Here is an 18,805-nt window from a genome sequence, read left to right as displayed (position 1 = left end):
TGTGTGTGTGTGTGTGTGTGTGTGTGTGTGTGTGTGTGTGTGTGTGTGTGTGTGTGTGTGTGTGTGTGTGTGTGTGTGTGTGTGTGTGTGTGTGTGTGTGTGTTTGTGTTTGTGTTTGTGTTTGTGTGTGCTATCTGTCTATTCCAGGTGGTGTGGTCTCCCAGTGTCTGGCTCATCTCCTGTAATGAAGCTGACGTCGTCTGGTAACGTGATGCTGGTCACCTTCTCCTTCAGCAGACAGAGAGATGGAGCCATCTTCAAGGCCTACTTCCAGGCCATCCCCAAAGCAGGAAAGACACCCTATTACCACAGACAGATATTTCACCGGATGTATAAATATGAAACTTCCGCTTGGCATTTCCACTAGTGAGAGTGCCGGCAGTGGGAGAAGATGGAACGAGATGGATTTTGGCCGTCATTCTGCAAATTTTGATATCGATGAAACATTTGATCTCAATACAGTTTTCTGTTCCCAAAACTAGAATCTGTTATGAACAGAGTGGACTAAGTTTTGAAGAAAAAGTTTTCTAAAAATGTAGTTCTTTAGAAGGAGTGCAAGGGCGAATTCAGTTATTGCACACGTACACTTCACAGAGTAGATGTTACCTAACGGAAATATGCAAATATGTGCTAGAACGCGCCAATAGGATCTCGCTAGCTCCTGCTTGGCTCTGCCCACTATGACTCATTTGTTCAGGTTTGAAATGACAGGCTGTGGTCCATCTTGGTTTAGTTATTAAAAATATTTTCTATTACCATACACTAAAACCCTGGGGAAGGCACTTCTTGCAGAAACGTTGGTTGTAAATTAAATTATTGGGTACATATTTAGAGTGTTCGACTTTCTTCCGTTCTTTATTACACCTCTGTAACAGACATTCTAGAATAAAGACAATGTTAGTCCAATGAGCTAAAGCCTTGGCTCTGGGAGCTAACACAAGTCACCAAGATACCGTCTGTGTTTTACAATAGGTCTTATTATATGTCTTATGTAATAACTTGTCTATTACAGCTGTCCTATAGACTCCTGTTGATGTGTGGTCTGTGTCACCGTCGCCCCCTGTAGGTTGTGGAGGCTCTCTGTCCTCCTGGAACGGCTCTCTGTCCTCTCCGTACTACCCTGCCTACTACCCCCCAAACATCGACTGCAGCTGGACCATACGGGTGCAGGACCATACAGCTCACACCCCAGGAGACTTAGACATAACACCCACAGTGTGTGTGTGTGTGTGTGTGTGTGTGTGTGTGTGTGTGTGTGTGTGTGTGTGTGTGTGTGTGTGTGTGTGTGTGTGTGTGTGTGTGCGTGCGTGTGTGTGTGTGTGTGTGTGTGTGTGTGTGTGTGTGTGTGTGTGTGTGTGTGTGTGTGTGTGTGTGTGTGTGTGTGTGTGTGTGTGTGTGTGTGTGTGTTGACAGTAGGTCTCTCCACATTCCTGCGTCTCAACCACTGCTTCTCTCCGTTGTGTTCTTTCAGGCACCATTGCCTGGATACCTGATCTCCATGACGATTGTGACGTTGAACATCCAGGACTCTTCGTCTTCGGACGGCTGTGAGAAAGACTGGCTGGACATTGGAGGGGTCAAGTAAGTGTTGCCGTGGTAGCAGTACTGGTGACATATCAAATCAAATGTATTTATAAAGCCCTTCTTACATCAGCTGATATCTCAAAGTGCTGTAAAGAAACCCAGCCAAAAACCCCAAACAACAAGCAATGCAGGTGTAGAAGCACGGTGGCTAGGAAAAACTCCCTAGAAAGGCCAGAACCTAGGAAGAAACCTAGAGAGGAACCAGGCTATGAGGGGTGGCCAGTCCTCTTCTGGCTGTGCCGGGTGGAGATTTTAACAGAACATGGCCAAGATGTTCAAATGTTCATAGATGACCAGCAGGGTCAAATAATAACAATCACAGTGGTTGTCGAGGGTGCAACAGGTCAGCACCTCAGGAGTAAATGTCAGTTGGCTTTTCATAGCCGATCATTCAGAGTATCTCTACCACTCCTGCTGTCTCTAGAGAGTTGAAGACAGCAGGTCTGGGACAGGTAGCACGTCCGGTGAACAGGTCAGGGTTCCATAGCCGCAGGCAGAACAGTTGAAACTGAACTGGAGCAGCAGCACGGCCAGGTGGACTGAGGACAGCAAGGAGTCATCAGGCTAGGTAGTCCTGAGGCATGGTCCTAGGGCTCAGGTCCTCCGAGAAAGAGAGAGAAAGAGAGAAATAAAGAATTAGAGAGAGCATACTTAAATTCACACAGGACACTGGATAAGACAGGAGAAATACTCCAGATATAACATACTGACCCTAGCCCCCTGACACATAAACTACCGCTGCATAAATACTGGAGCCTGAGACAGGAGGGGTCGGGAGACACTGTGGCCCCGTCCGACGATACCCCCGGACAGGGCCAAACAGGCAGGATATAACCCCACCCACTTTGCCAAAGCACAGCCCCCACACCACTAGAGGGATATCTTCAACCACCAACTTACCATCCTGAGACAAGGCCGAGTATAGCCCACAAAGATCTCCAGCACGGCACAACCCAAAGGGGGGCGCCAACCCAGACAGGAAGATCACGTCAGTGACTCAACCCACTCAAGTGATGCACATTCTGCACAGTGAATGTGAATACTGAATACTATGTGGTGTGTGCATGTTACATGAACTGTCATGTATGTATTTAGTGACTTTAATAACTCTACCTACATTTATATATTACCTCAATTACCTCGACTAACCGGTGCCCCCGCACATTGACTCTGTACCGGTACCACCTGTATATAGCCTCGCTATTGTTATTTTACTGCTGCTCTTTAATTATTTGTTACTTTTATATCTTTTTTTGGGGTATTTTTCTTAAAACTGCATTGTTGGTTAAGGGCTTGTAAGTAAGCGTTTCACTGTAAGGTCTACACCTGTTGTATTCGGCGCATGTGACAGATACAATTTGATTTGATGTGTGTGTGTGTGTGTGTGTGTGTGTGTGTGTGTGTGTGTGTGTGTGTGTGTGTGTGTGTGTGTGTGTGTGTGTGTGTGTGTGTGTGTGTGTGTGTGTGTGTGTGTGTGTGTGTGTGTGTGTGTGTGTGTGTGTGTGTGTGTCATATTAACGTTTCTGTATGTGTGTTTGTGTGTGTGTCATATTAACTGTGGTGTGTGTTGTCTCAGGCTGTGTAACCCCATGACTGACAGCAGCAGAAAGAAGACCTACTCCTCTCCTGTCTCTCTACACTTCCACTCTGATGAGTCTGTCACTCACAAGGGCTTCTACCTTCTCTACAGAGCCTTCTCAATTGAGAGCAGTATGTCTCAAACACCACTACCACACACTTCCTCACACCTCTACCTCACGCACCTCTACTCACACACCTCTACCTCACACCTCTACCTCACACCTCTACCTCACAGCTCTACCTCACACCTCTACCTCACACCTGTATCACACAGCTCTACTCACACATCTCTACTCACACATCTCTACTCACATACACCTCTACCTCACACCTCTACCTCACACCTGTATCACACACCTCTACCTCACACCTCTACCTCAACCTCTACCTCACATCTCTACCTCACACACCTGTCACACACCTCTACTTCACACCTCTTCCTCACACCTCTACCTCACACCTCTACCTCACACACCTCTACTCACACCTCTACCTCACACCTCTACCTCACAGCTCTACCTCACACCTCTACCTCACACCTCTACCTCCCGTATCACACACCTCTACCTCACACCTCTACATCTACCTCTACCTCACATCTCTACCTCACACACCTGTCACACACCTCTACTTCACACCTCTTCCTCACACCTCTACCTCACACCTCTACCTCACACACCTCTACTCACACACCTCTACCTCACACCTCTACCACACACCTCTACCTCACACCTGTATCAAACACCTCTACTCACACACCTCTACCTCACACCTCTACCACACACCTCTACCTCACACCTCAACCTCACACCTGTATCACACACACCTGTTTCAAACACACCTGTGTAACCCAGCTCTATCACACCTTTATCACACACCTCTACCTCACACCTGTATCACACTCCTCTACCACACACCTCTATCACACACACACACACCGTATCACACACCTCTATCACACACCTTTATCACATACACACCTCTATCACACACCTTTATCACATACACACCTGTATCACACACCTCTATCACACACCTCTACCCCACACCTGTATCGCACATCTCTACCACACACCAGTATCACACACACACCTGTCTCACACACCTCTACTTCACACCTCTACCTCACACCTGTATCACACATCTTTACCACACACCTCTACCACACACACCGGAGTAACCCACCTGTATCACACACCTCTAACTCACACCTGTATCTCACATCTCTAACTCACACCTGTATCACTAACACCTGTATCACACACACGCACACACACACACACTTGTGTAACCCACCTCTATCACACACCTGTATCACATACCTCTACCTCACACCTGTATCACACATCTCTACCTCACACCTGCATCACATACACCTGTTTCACACACACCTGTGTAACCCACCTCTATCACACACCAGTATCACACACCTCTACCTCACACCTGTATCACACACATCTACCTCACACCTTTATCACACACCTCTACCACACACCTGTATCACACTCCTCTACCACACACCTCTATCACACACACACAAGTATCACACACCAGTATAGAACACCTCTACCACACACCTGTATCACACACCTCTACCACACACACCTGTATCAAACACCTCTACCACACACCTGTATCACACACCTGTATTGAACACCTCTACCACACACCTCTATATCACACCTCTACCACACACCTGTATCACACACCTGTATCGAACACCTCTACCACACACCTGTATCACACACCTCTACCCGACACACCTGTATCACACACCTCTACCACACACGCCTGTATCAAACACCTCTACCACACACCTCTACCACACACCTGTATTCACACCTGTATCACACACCTGTATCACACACCTGTATCACACACCTGTATCGAACACCTCTACCACACATCTCTACCACACACCTGTATCACACACCTGTATCAAACACCTCTACCACACACCTGTATCACACACCTTTATCAAACACCACTACCACACACCTGTATCATACACCTGTATCGAACACTTCTACCACACACCTGTATCACACACCTGTATTGAACACCTGTACCACACACCTCTACCACACACCTCTACCACACATCTCTACCACACACCTGTATCACACACCTGTATCAAACACCTCTACCACACACCTGTATCACACACCTTTATCAAACACCTCTACCACACACCTGTATCACACACCTGTATCGAACACTTCTACCACACACCTGTATCACACACCTCTACCACACACCTGTATCACACACCTGTATTGCACACCTCTACCACACACCTGTATCACACACCTCTATCACACACCTCTACCACACACCTGTATCACACACCTCTACCACACACAGCTATATCAAACACATCTACCACACACCGGTATCACACACCTGTATCACACACCTCTACCACACACCTGTATCACACACCTGTATCGAACACCTCTACCACACACCTGTATCACACACCTCTACCACAAACCTGTATCACACACCTGTATTGAACACCTCTACCACACACCTGTATCACACACCTCTACCACACACACCTGTATCACACACCTGTATCAAACACCTCTACCACACACCTGTATCACACACCTGTATCAAACACCTCTACCACACACCTGTATCACACACCTCTACCTCACACCTGGATCACACACCTCTATCTCACACCTTTATCACACACCTCTACCACACACCTCTATCACACACATCTACCACACACACCTGTATCAAACACCTCTACCACATCCATGTATCACACACCTGTATCAAACACCTCTACCACACACCTGTATTCACACCTGTATCACACACCTGTATCACACACCTGTATCAAACACCTCTACCACACACCTGTATCACACACCTGTATCAAACACCTCTACCACACACCTGTATCACACACCTCTACCACACACCTGTATCACACACCTGTATTGAACACCTCTACCACACACCTGTATCACACACCTGTATCAAACACCTCTACCACACACCTGTATCACACACCTGTATCAAACACCTCTACCACACACCTGTATCACACACCTGTATCACACACCTCTACCACACACCTGTATCACACACCTGTATCACACACCTGTATCACACACCTCTACCACAGACACCTGTATCACACACCTCTACCACACACCTGTATCACACACCTGTATCGAACACCTGTATCACACACCTGTATCACACACCTGTATCAAACACCTCTACCACACACCTGTATCACACACCTGTATCACACACCTCTACCACACACCTGTATCACACACCTGTATCACACACCTCTACCACACACCTGTATCACACACCTCTACCACACACCTGTATCACACACCTGTATTGAACACCTCTACCACACACCTGTATCACACACCTGTACCACACACCTGTATCACACACCTGTATCGAACACCTCTACCACACACCTGTATCACACACCTGTATCACACACCTGTACCACACACACCTGTAGCACCCACCTATATCACACACCTGTATCACACATCTCTACCACACACCTGTATCACACACCTGTATTGAACACCTCTACCACACACCTGTATCACACACCTGTATTGAACACCTCTACCACACACCTGTATCACACACCTCTACCACACATCTCTATCACACACCTGTATTGAACACCTCTACCACACACCTGTATCACACACCTGTAATGAACACCTCTACCACACACCTGTATCACACACCTGTATCACACACCTCTACCACAGACACCTGTATCACACACCTCTACCACAGACACCTGTATCACACATCTCTACCACACACCTGTATCACAAACAGCTGTATCAAACACCTCTACCACACACCTGTATCACACATCTCTACCTGACAAACCTGTATCACACATCTCTACCTGACACACCTGTATCACACATCTCTACGTGACACACCTGTATCACACATCTCTACCTGACACACCTGTATCACACATCTCTACCTGACACACCTGTATCACACACCTGTATCACACATCTCTACCTGACACACCTGTATCACACATCTCTACCTGACACACCTGTACCACACACCTCTATCACACACCTGTATCACACATCTCTACCACACACCTGTATCACACATCTATACCTGACACACCTGCATCACACATCTCTGCCTGACACACCTGTATCACACACCTCTACCTGACACACCTGTATCACACATCTCTACCTGACACACCTGTATCACACATCTCTACCTGACACACCTGTACCACACATCTCTACCTGACACACCTGTATCACACATCTCTACCTGACATACCTGTACCACACATCTCTACCTGACACACCTGTATCACACATCTCTACCTGACATACCTGTATCACACACCTCTACCTGACACACCTGTATCACACATCTCTACCTGACACACCTGTATCACACATCTCTACCTGACACACCTGTACAACACACCTCTATCACACACCTGTATCACACATCTCTACCTGACACACCTGTATCACACATCTCTACCTGACACACCTGTATCACACATCTCTACCTGACACACCTGTATCACACATCTCTACCTGACACACCTGTATCACACATCTCTACCTGACATACCTGTACCACACATCTCTACCTGACACACCTGTATCACACACCTCTATCACACACCTGTATCACACATCTCTACCTGACATACCTGTATCACACATCTCTACCTGACACACCTGTACCACACACCTCTATCACACACCTGTATCACACATCTCTACCTGACATACCTGTATCACACATCTCTACCTGACATACCTGTATCACACATCTCTACCTGACACACCTGTATCACACATCTCTACCTGACACACCTGTATCACACATCTCTACCTGACATACCTGTACCACACACCTCTATCACACACCTGTATCACACATCTCTACCTGACACACCTGTATCACACATCTCTAACTGACATACCTGTACCACACACCTCTACCACACACCTGTATCACACATCTCTACCTGACACACCTGTACCACACACCTCTATCACACACCTGTATCACACATCTCTACCTGACACACCTGTATCACACATCTCTACCTGACACACCTGTATCACACATCTCTACCTGACATACCTGTACCACACACCTCTATCACACACCTGTATCACACATCTCTACCTGACACACCTGTATCACACACCTGTAATGAACACCTCTACCACACACCTGTATCACACACCTGTATCACACACCTCTACCACAGACACCTGTATCACACACCTCTACCACAGACACCTGTATCACACATCTCTACCACACACCTGTATCACAAACAGCTGTATCAAACACCTCTACCACACACCTGTATCACACATCTCTACCTGACAAACCTGTATCACACATCTCTACCTGACACACCTGTATCACACATCTCTACGTGACACACCTGTATCACACATCTCTACCTGACACACCTGTATCACACATCTCTACCTGACACACCTGTATCACACACCTGTATCACACATCTCTACCTGACACACCTGTATCACACATCTCTACCTGACACACCTGTACCACACACCTCTATCACACACCTGTATCACACATCTCTACCACACACCTGTATCACACATCTATACCTGACACACCTGCATCACACATCTCTGCCTGACACACCTGTATCACACACCTCTACCTGACACACCTGTATCACACATCTCTACCTGACACACCTGTATCACACATCTCTACCTGACACACCTGTACCACACATCTCTACCTGACACACCTGTATCACACATCTCTACCTGACATACCTGTACCACACATCTCTACCTGACACACCTGTATCACACATCTCTACCTGACATACCTGTATCACACACCTCTACCTGACACACCTGTATCACACATCTCTACCTGACACACCTGTATCACACATCTCTACCTGACACACCTGTACAACACACCTCTATCACACACCTGTATCACACATCTCTACCTGACACACCTGTATCACACATCTCTACCTGACACACCTGTATCACACATCTCTACCTGACACACCTGTATCACACATCTCTACCTGACACACCTGTATCACACATCTCTACCTGACATACCTGTACCACACATCTCTACCTGACACACCTGTATCACACACCTCTATCACACACCTGTATCACACATCTCTACCTGACATACCTGTATCACACATCTCTACCTGACACACCTGTACCACACACCTCTATCACACACCTGTATCACACATCTCTACCTGACATACCTGTATCACACATCTCTACCTGACACACCTGTATCACACATCTCTACCTGACACACCTGTATCACACATCTCTACCTGACATACCTGTACCACACACCTCTATCACACACCTGTATCACACATCTCTACCTGACACACCTGTATCACACATCTCTAACTGACATACCTGTACCACACACCTCTACCACACACCTGTATCACACATCTCTACCTGACACACCTGTACCACACACCTCTATCACACACCTGTATCACACATCTCTACCTGACACACCTGTATCACACACCTCTACCTGACACACCTGTATCACACATCTCTACCTGACACACCTGTATCACACATCTCTACCTGACACACCTGTACAACACACCTCTATCACACACCTGTATCACACATCTCTACCTGACACACCTGTATCACACATCTCTACCTGACACACCTGTATCACACATCTCTACCTGACACACCTGTATCACACATCTCTACCTGACACACCTGTATCACACATCTCTACCTGACATACCTGTACCACACATCTCTACCTGACACACCTGTATCACACACCTCTATCACACACCTGTATCACACATCTCTACCTGACATACCTGTATCACACATCTCTACCTGACACACCTGTACCACACACCTCTATCACACACCTGTATCACACATCTCTACCTGACATACCTGTATCACACATCTCTACCTGACACACCTGTATCACACATCTCTACCTGACACACCTGTATCACACATCTCTACCTGACATACCTGTACCACACACCTCTATCACACACCTGTATCACACATCTCTACCTGACACACCTGTATCACACATCTCTAACTGACATACCTGTACCACACACCTCTACCACACACCTGTATCACACATCTCTACCTGACACACCTGTACCACACACCTCTATCACACACCTGTATCACACATCTCTACCTGACATACCTGTATCACACATCTCTACCTGACACACCTGTATCACACATCTCTACCTGACATACCTGTATCACACATCTCTACCTGACACACCTGTACCACACACCTCTATCACACACCTGTATCACACATCTCTACCTGACACACCTGTATCACACATCTCTACCTGACACACCTGTATCACACATCTCTACCTGACACACCTGTATCACACATCTCTACCTGACACACCTGTATCACACATCTCTACCTGACATACCTGTACCACACATCTCTACCTGACACACCTGTATCACACACCTCTATCACACACCTGTATCACACATCTCTACCTGACACACCTGTATCACACATCTCTACCTGACATACCTGTATCACACATCTCTACCTGACACACCTGTACCACACACCTCTATCACACACCTGTATCACACATCTCTACCTGACATACCTGTATCACACATCTCTACCTGACACACCTGTATCACACATCTCTACCTGACATACCTGTATCACACATCTCTACCTGACACACCTGTATCACACATCTCTACCTGACACACCTGTATCACACATCTCTACCTGACACACCTGTATCACACATCTCTACCTGACACACCTGTATCACACATCTCTACCTGACACACCTGTATCACACATCTCTACCTGACATACCTGTACCACACATCTCTACCTGACACACCTGTATCACACACCTCTATCACACACCTGTATCACACATCTCTACCTGACACACCTGTATCACACATCTCTACCTGACATACCTGTATCACACATCTCTACCTGACACACCTGTACCACACACCTCTATCACACACCTGTATCACACATCTCTACCTGACATACCTGTATCACACATCTCTACCTGACACACCTGTACCACACACCTCTATCACACACCTGTATCACACATCTCTACCTGACACACCTGTATCACACATCTCTACCTGACATACCTGTATCACACATCTCTACCTGACACACCTGTATCACACATCTCTACCTGACATACCTGTACCACACATCTCTACCTGACACACCTGTATCACACACCTCTATCACACAGCTGTATCACACATCTCTACCTGACACACCTGTATCACACATCTCTACCTGACATACCTGTACCACACACCTCTATCACACACCTGTATCACACATCTCTACCTGACACACCTGTATCACACATCTCTAACTGACATACCTGTACCACACACCTCTACCACACACCTGTATCACATATCTCTACCTGACACACCTGTACCACACACCTCTATCACACACCTGTATCACACATCTCTACCTGACATACCTGTATCACACATCTCTACCTGACACACCTGTATCACACATCTCTACCTGACATACCTGTATCACACATCTCTACCTGACACACCTGTACCACACACCTCTATCACACACCTGTATCACACATCTCTACCTGACACACCTGTATCACACATCTCTACCTGACACACCTGTATCACACATCTCTACCTGACACACCTGTATCACACATCTCTACCTGACACACCTGTATCACACATCTCTACCTGACACACCTGTATCACACACCTCTACCACACACCTGTATCACACACCTGTATTGAACACCTCTACCACACACCTGTATCACACACCTGTACCACACACCTGTACCACACACCTGTATCGAACACCTCTACCACACACCTGTATCACACACTTGTATCACACACCTGTACCACACACACCTGTAGCACCCACCTATATCACACACCTGTATCACACATCTCTACCACACACCTGTATCACACACCTGTATTGAACACCTCTACCACACACCTGTATCACACACCTCTACCACACATCTCTATCACACACTTGTATTGAACAGCTCTACCACACACCTGTATCACACACCTGTATTGAACACCTCTACCACACACCTGTATCACACACCTCTACCACACATCTCTATCACACACCTGTATTGAACACCTCTACCACAGACACCTGTATCACACACCTGTACCACACACCTGTATCACACATCTCTACCACAGACACCTGTATCACACATCTCTACCACACACCTGTATCACAAACAGCTGTATCAAACACCTCTACCACACACCTGTATCACACATCTCTACCTGACACAGCTGTATCACACATCTCTACCTGACACACCTGTACCACACACCTCTATCACACACCTCTACCACACACCTGTATCACACACCTCTACCACACACCTGTATCACACATCTCTACCTGACACACCTGTATCACACATCTCTACCTGACACACCTGTATCACACATCTCTACCTGACACACCTGTATCACACATCTCTACCTGACATACCTGTACCACACATCTCTACCTGACACACCTGTATCACACATCTCTACCTGACACACCTGTATCACACATCTCTACCTGACACACCTGTACCACACACCTCTATCACACACCTCTACCACACACCTGTATCACACACCTCTACCACACACCTGTATCACACACCTGTATTGAACACCTCTACCACACACCTGTATCACACACCTGTACCACACACCTGTATCACACACCTGTATCGAACACCTCTACCACACATCTGTAGCACACACCTGTATCACACACCTGTACCACACACACCTGTAGCACCCACCTATATCACACACCTGTATCACACATCTCTACCACACACCTGTATCACACACCTGTATTTAAGACCTCTACCACACACCTGTATCACACACCTCTACCACACATCTCTATCACACACCTGTATTGAACACCTCTACCACAAACCTGTATCACACACCTGTATTGAACACCTCTACCACACACCTGTATCACACACCTCTACCACACATCTCTATCACACACCTGTATTGAACACCTCTACCACAGACACCTGTATCACACACCTGTACCACACACCTGTATCACACATCTCTACCACAGACAGCTGTATCACACATCTCTACCACACACCTGTATCACAAACAGCTGTATCAAACACCTCTACCACACACCTGTATCACACATCTCTACCTGACACACCTGTATCACACATCTCTACCTGATATACCTGTACCACACATATCTACCTGACACACCTGTACCACACATCTCTACCTGACACACCTGTATCACACATCTCTACCTGACACACCTGTATCACACATCTCTACCTGACACACCTGTACCACACATCTCTACCTGACACACCTGTATCACACATCTCTACCTGACATACCTGTATCACACATCTCTACCTGACACACCTGTATCACACATCTCTACCTGACACACCTGTATCACACATCTCTACCACACACCTGTGTCACACATCTCTACCTGACACACATGTATCACACATCTCTACCTGACATACCTGTATCACACATCTCTACCTGACACACCTGTATCACACATCTCTACCTGACACACCTGTATCACGACTGTCTCTACCTGACACACCTGTACCACACGACACCTGCTATCACACACCTGTATCACACATCTCTACCTGACATACCTGTATCACACATCTCTACCTGACACACCTGTATCACACATCTCTACCTGACACACCTGTATCACACATCTCTACCTGACACACCTGTACCACACACCTCTATCACACACCTGTATCACACATCTCTACCTGACATACCTGTATCACACATCTCTACCTGACACACCTGTATCACACATCTCTACCTGACACACCTGTACCACACACCTCTACCACACACCTGTACCACACATCTCTACCTGACACACCTGTATCACACATCTCTACCTGACACACCTGTACCACACACCTCTACCACACACCTGTACCACACATCTCTACCTGACACACCTGTATCACACATCTCTACCTGACATACCTGTACCACACATCTCTACCTGACACACCTGTATCACACATCTCTACCTGACACACATGTATCACACATCTCTACCTGACATACCTGTATCACACATCTCTACCTGACACACCTGTATCACACATCTCTACCTGACACACCTGTACCACACATCTCTACCTGACACACCTGTATCACACATCTCTACCTGACACACCTGTATCACACTTCTCTACCTGACACACCTGTACCACACACCTCTACCTCACACACCTGTATCACACATCTCTACCTGACATACCTGTATCACACATCTCTACCTGACACACCTGTATCACACATCTCTACCTGACATACCTGTACCACACATCTCTACCTGACACACCTGTATCACACATCTCTACCTGACACACCTGTATCACACATCTCTACCTGACACACCTGTACCACACACCTCTATCACACACCTCTACCACACACCTGTATCACACACCTCTACCACACACCTGTATCACACACCTGTATTGAACACCTCTACCACACACCTGTATCACACACCTGTACCACACACCTGTATCACACACCTGTATCGAACACCTCTACCACACATCTGTAGCACACACCTGTATCACACACCTGTACCACACACACCTGTAGCACCCACCTATATCACACACCTGTATCACACATCTCTACCACACACCTGTATCACACACCTGTATTTAAGACCTCTACCACACACCTGTATCACACACCTCTACCACACATCTCTATCACACACCTGTATTGAACACCTCTACCACAAACCTGTATCACACACCTGTATTGAACACCTCTACCACACACCTGTATCACACACCTCTACCACACATCTCTATCACACACCTGTATTGAACACCTCTACCACAGACACCTGTATCACACACCTGTACCACACACCTGTATCACACATCTCTACCACAGACAGCTGTATCACACATCTCTACCACACACCTGTATCACAAACAGCTGTATCAAACACCTCTACCACACACCTGTATCACACATCTCTACCTGACACACCTGTATCACACATCTCTACCTGATATACCTGTACCACACATCTCTACCTGACACACCTGTACCACACATCTCTACCTGACACACCTGTATCACACATCTCTACCTGACACACCTGTATCACACATCTCTACCTGACACACCTGTACCACACATCTCTACCTGACACACCTGTATCACACATCTCTACCTGACATACCTGTATCACACATCTCTACCTGACACACCTGTATCACACATCTCTACCTGACACACCTGTATCACACATCTCTACCACACACCTGTGTCACACATCTCTACCTGACACACATGTATCACACATCTCTACCTGACATACCTGTATCACACATCTCTACCTGACACACCTGTATCACACATCTCTACCTGACACACCTGTACCACACATCTCTACCTGACACACCTGTATCACACATCTCTACCTGACACACCTGTATCACACTTCTCTACCTGACACACCTGTACCACACACCTCTATCACACACCTGTATCACACATCTCTACCTGACATACCTGTATCACACATCTCTACCTGACACACCTGTATCACACATCTCTACCTGACACACCTGTATCACACATCTCTACCTGACACACCTGTACCACACACCTCTATCACACACCTGTATCACACATCTCTACCTGACATACCTGTATCACACATCTCTACCTGACACACCTGTATCACACATCTCTACCTGACACACCTGTATCACACATCTCTACCTGACACACCTGTATCACACATCTCTACCTGACACACCTGTATCACACATCTCTACCTGACACACCTGTATCACACATCTCTACCTGACACACCTGTATCACACATCTCTACCTGACATACCTGTACCACACATCTCTACCACACACCTGTACCACACACCTCTACCTCACACACCTGTATCACACATCTCTACCTGACACACCTGTATCACACATCTCTACCTGACACACCTGTATCACACATCTCTACTTGACACACCTGTACCACACATCTCTACCTGACATACCTGTACCACACACCTCTATCACACACCTGTATCACACATCTCTACCTGACATACCTGTATCACACATCTCTACCTGACACACCTGTACCACACACCTCTATCACACACCTGTATCACACATCTCTACCTGACACACCTGTACCACACATCTCTACCTGACACACCTGTATCACACATCTCTACCTGACACACCTGTATCACACTTCTCTACCTGACACACCTGTACCACACACCTCTATCACACACCTGTATCACACATCTCTACCTGACATACCTGTATCACACATCTCTACCTGACACACCTGTATCACACATCTCTACCTGACACACCTGTATCACACATCTCTACCTGACATACCTGTATCACACATCTCTACCTGACACACCTGTACCACACACCTCTATCACACACCTGTATCACACATCTCTACCTGACACACCTGTATCACACATCTCTACCTGACACACCTGTATCACACATCTCTACCTGACACACCTGTATCACACATCTCTACCTGACACACCTGTATCACACATCTCTACCTGACACACCTGTATCACACATCTCTACCTGACACACCTGTATCACACATCTCTACCACACACCTGTATCACACATCTCTACCTGACACACCTGTATCACACATCTCTACTTGACACACCTGTACCACACATCTCTACCTGACATACCTGTACCACACACCTCTATCACACACCTGTATCACACATCTCTACCTGACATACCTGTATCACACATCTCTACCTGACACACCTGTACCACACACCTCTATCACACACCTCTACCACACACCTGTATCACACACCTCTACCACACACCTGTATCACACACCTGTATCGAACACCTCTACCACACACCTGTATCACACACCTGTATCACCCACCTGTACCACACACACCTGTAGCACCCACCTATATCACACACCTGTATCACACATCTCTACCACACACCTGTATCACACACCTGTATTGAACACCTCTACCACACACCTGTATCACACACCTCTACCACACATCTCTATCACACACCTGTATTGAACACCTCTACCACACACCTGTATCACACACCTGTATTGAACACCTCTACCACACACCTGTATCACACACCTCTACCACACATCTCTATCACACACCTGTATTGAACACCTCTACCACAGACACCTGTATCACACACCTGTACCACACACCTATATCACACATCTCTACCACAGACACCTGTATCACACATCTCTACCACACACCTGTATCACAAACAGCTGTATCAAACACCTCTACCACACACCTGTATCACACATCTCTACCTGACACACCTGTATCACACATCTCTACCTGACATACCTGTACCACACATCTCTACCTGACACACCTGTACCACACATCTCTACCTGACACACCTGTATCACACATCTCTACCTGACACACCTGTATCACACATCTCTACCTGACACACCTGTACCACACATCTCTACCTGACACACCTGTATCACACATCTCTACCTGACATACCTGTATCACACATCTCTACCTGACACACCTGTATCACACATCTCTACCTGACACACCTGTATCACACATCTCTACCTGACACACCTGTATCACACATCTCTACCACACACCTGTATCACACATCTCTACCTGACACACCTGTATCACAGATCTCTACCTGACACACCTGTACCACACACCTCTATCACACACCTGTATCACACATCTCTACCTGACATACCTGTATCACACATCTCTACCTGACACACCTGTATCACACATCTCTACCTGACACACCTGTATCACACATCTCTACCTGACACACCTGTACCACACACCTCTATCACACACCTGTATCACACATCTCTACCTGACATACCTGTATCACACATCTCTACCTGACACACCTGTATCACACATCTCTACCTGACACACCTGTATCACACATCTCTACCTGACACACCTGTACCACACACCTCTATCACACACCTGTACCACACATCTCTACCTGACATACCTGTATCACACATCTTTGCCTGACACACCTGTATCACACATCTCTACCTGACATACCTGTATCACACATCTCTACCTGACACACCTGTATCACACATCTCTACCTGACATACCTGTACCACACATCTCTACCTGACACACCTGTATCACACATCTCTACCTGACACACCTGTATCACACATCTCTACCTGACACACCTGTATCACACATCTCTACCTGACACACCTGTAACACACATCTCTACTTGACACACCTGTACCACACATCTCTACCTGACATACCTGTACCACACACCTATATCACACACCTGTATCACACATCTCTACCTGACATCCCTGTATCACACATCTCTACCTGACACACCTGTACCACACA

At 46.9% G+C, this 18,805-nt stretch overlaps 1 protein-coding gene across 1 annotated transcript in view; it reads left to right on the top strand.

Moving 5' to 3' along the window:
- The window catches only part of LOC106579543 (suppressor of tumorigenicity 14 protein), a 44,748-nt gene that overhangs the window by 11,079 nt on the left and 14,864 nt on the right, over positions 1–18,805 (top strand). The window contains exons 8-11 of the mRNA XM_082965964.1: positions 148–288; positions 1,065–1,164; positions 1,472–1,581; positions 3,161–3,294. Coding sequence (XP_082822090.1) covers positions 148–288; positions 1,065–1,164; positions 1,472–1,581; positions 3,161–3,294 — 485 coding nt within the window. The remainder of the gene's footprint in view (positions 1–147; positions 289–1,064; positions 1,165–1,471; positions 1,582–3,160; positions 3,295–18,805) is intronic.

This window comes from Salmo salar, chromosome 19 (assembly GCF_965601325.2).
Source record: "Salmo salar chromosome 19, fSalSal1, whole genome shotgun sequence".
In the NCBI taxonomy this organism is placed as follows: Eukaryota; Metazoa; Chordata; class Actinopteri; order Salmoniformes; family Salmonidae; genus Salmo; species Salmo salar.
This window is presented reverse-complemented; position numbering and strand designations above follow the sequence as displayed.